General features: G+C 63.8%; 1 protein-coding gene across 1 annotated transcript in view; it reads left to right on the forward strand.

Annotated features, from left to right (window-relative positions):
* H696_03692 (hypothetical protein) overlaps positions 1 to 2,872 on the forward strand; it is a gene marked incomplete at both ends in the record, with an annotated part of 5,956 nt that overhangs the window by 1,526 nt on the left and 1,558 nt on the right. The window contains 4 exons of the mRNA XM_009497555.1: positions 32 to 119; positions 204 to 309; positions 421 to 609; positions 707 to 817. Of these exons, the coding sequence (XP_009495830.1) occupies positions 32 to 119; positions 204 to 309; positions 421 to 609; positions 707 to 817 (494 nt within the window). The remainder of the gene's footprint in view (positions 1 to 31; positions 120 to 203; positions 310 to 420; positions 610 to 706; positions 818 to 2,872) is intronic.

The raw sequence follows: 2,872 nt of genomic DNA on the forward strand, positions 1-2,872 counted from the left end.
CCCCCCCCCTGCGTGGGGTATCTTCCCACAGACATGATCAGCATGATCGAGCTCGACTTCACGCCCGGCGCCTGCTGCTTCGCCTTCCAGCCGGGTGACGCAGTCACCACACTCCTGGTGTACGTTCATCCCGGCCCCTTGCGATGGTTCCCCACCACCGTGCCACTCTCTGACAGCTTGGGCCTCCTCCTTGCCATGTCCAGCTCGAGTCTCGATTCGCGTGACATCCATGTGTTTGACGCCCGTGGCGGGTCGTCGGTTCCCCTGCGGACTTTCAAGATTCACCGGAGCCCGACACACCTCATGAAGGTGCGCCAGCCATTTGCGCCTCCCTCGGCTGCTCTTCTCCACGCCCTCCCCGTCCACCGACACCATGTGCTCATGCTTCTTCCTGTTGTCTTGTTCGACCCGGCGGCTTAGTTCGACCCTGTGCACAATCTCGTGGTGAGCGCCGACCGTCGGGGTCATTTCGAAATTTGGGACCCCATCACCGGCGACATGCCGGAAGATGGCCCCCTTACCTTCCAATCGAAGCTGGACACCGACCTCTTCGCCCTGGTCACGGCCGGCACCACTCCGACGTCCATCAGCATTTCCCCCCATGGCAAGGTACAGCCCAGGGCCTTGCCATGCTCTTGTCACTCGTGCCGGACACACCCACACCCGCCCCCACACACTGACCCTTCCTCCGATTGGTTTGCCATAGCTTTTCGCCACTCTGAGTCTGGACCGTGTGGTTCGTGTGTTTGAGCTCCTTTCCGGCAAGATGATCCGCAGTTACGACGAATCGCTACGTGTTATCGAGGAGATGCAGCAGGTCCGTCCATTCGTCGTGCCCCCCCCCCCCCCCCCCCCCCCCCCCCCCCCCCCCCCCCCCTCCCCCCCCCCCCCCCCTCCCCCCCCCCCCCCCCCCCCCCCGGTCTCTCCCCGCCCATGTGTCACCCCGCCTCTCCCTGCCGCCCCCTGCCGCCCCCCATGGCTCCTTCGGCTTTTCCGTGTCTCCCCTTCTCTCTGCTACATTTCCTGCCCCCGCCCCCCGGCCACCAGTCTAACCTCGTTCGGGTCCCCCGCGAATGCCCAGGTTCCTCGTGCAGCCCGGAGACAAGGTTCAAGTTGGCCAGCTGCTCGGATACCATGCCGATCAGACGCTCCCGGCCGCCGCGGCACCCGCCCTCAAGCGCCCGAGCGCCCCTTCTCTTTCTTTCGATTAGACGTCACATGCCAAATATACGACACGCGACATGTTCCCTGATCACGCGCAGCGAGATACACATCCATGGGCACCTATCCGTGCATCGTGCGCTTGTGTGTGTGTGCGCGCGCGCGCGCGCGTTTGTATTCCCGCGCGCTGGTGCGGCTCTGCCTGTTCGTGTGCGCGCACGGCCCCGGGCCGTCCGCCTGACTGGTCCTGGTCTTTGCTAGGGGGTCCAGGATTGCGGGGGATGTGCGTTGGGGACCGGTGGGCGAGGCGCATGCTCGTTGGATGCTCCCGGCAAGAGGGCCTTGATTGGTGTATGTGCTTGTGCTTGTGCTTGTGTGTGTGTGTGGGGGGGGGAGGGAGGGGGAGGGGGAGGCGGTGCAACGGGTGCCCCTCTTCCCCCGCCTCACCCCCTCTCGCGGAAGCCCTGCCGCCAGGTGGTTGGCGGTGCCTCTCATGGCCAGCCATGCTGCCGGGGACAGCCCTTGAGACTGCTTGCCATGAGCATTCCTTCCTCTTCCTTCCACTCGTTCCGTTCCACCCTGCCCACCTTTTCTTCCCTGCCCCCCCCCCTGCTATCTTCCCCCCTTGTCCCGCCGTTTTTCCCTCTCGCTCAGCATGACGGGCACCGACTCTGCGGATTCCCAGACCGCCCAGCCACCCACCGCCACCGGACTGGAGGACCAGGCCCCAGCCGGGAAGCGCTCCCTCCGTGATGCCGGACTGGCGAGCGAGGAGGACACCGGCCTGTCGGCAGGGCCCACCACTGCCCCTGCCGCCGGCAGCAGCGACAGCAACAGTGACGATGACGATGACGATGATGATGACTTTGGCCCCTCGCTGAGCGTGGTGAAGCAGGCTCCCAAGCGCGTAAAGAGTATGTCCTGGCCCTTGCTGACCTAGCCCTCCCTTGCCGGCGACTGACCCTCTCTCCATCTCCCCGCTGGATTCGTCCTTCTGGCCCAAGCTCTTGCGCATGAGAATCTCTTCCTCGATGCCCTGCCCTCGGCACAGCTTTACGAGAAGAGCTACATGCACCGTGATGTGATTTCCTTCACCACTGTCACCTCGTGCGTCACTTGCCCAGACATGCCGACGGCTATGCCCCGCTTCTATCTTGGGGATTGCTGTCGACCTTCGGCCGCCATCGCCACCACCACCATCACCGCACCTCTCGGCCCCCCGGTCTTACCAATGCCCCCACCATCATCCTGACGGACCCCTCCCCCTCCCCCTCCCTCTCCCTCTCTCTTCCCCCCCTCCCTCTCGGCAGGAGCGACTTCGTTATCACCACCAGCAATGACGGAATTGTCAAGTTCTGGAAGAAGAACAAAATTGGCATTGAGTTTGTCAAGACCTTCCGTGCCCACCTCAGTGCGCATGCGTTTGCCGCCTGGTCATCTCGCCTTCCCCCCTCCCCCGTTCTGACCGTTTCTTCTTCTTCTTCTTCTTCTTTGTGGTTGCAGAGCCCATCACTGCGGTGGATGCTAGCCGTGATGGATCCCTCTTTGTGTCAGCTTCATCGGACAAATTTGTCAAGATCTTTGATGTGGTCAACTTCGGTGCGTGTGGCCGGGCTGCTCCACCGCCGGCCCCCTGCCATCCTCTCCTCCTGAAACCATGCTCCTGACCTTGCCCCGTTCTCTCCTCCCCCCCCCCCCCCCCCCCCCCCCC

This window comes from Fonticula alba (assembly GCF_000388065.1).
Source record: "Fonticula alba strain ATCC 38817 unplaced genomic scaffold supercont2.6, whole genome shotgun sequence".
Classification (NCBI taxonomy): Eukaryota; order Rotosphaerida; family Fonticulaceae; genus Fonticula; species Fonticula alba.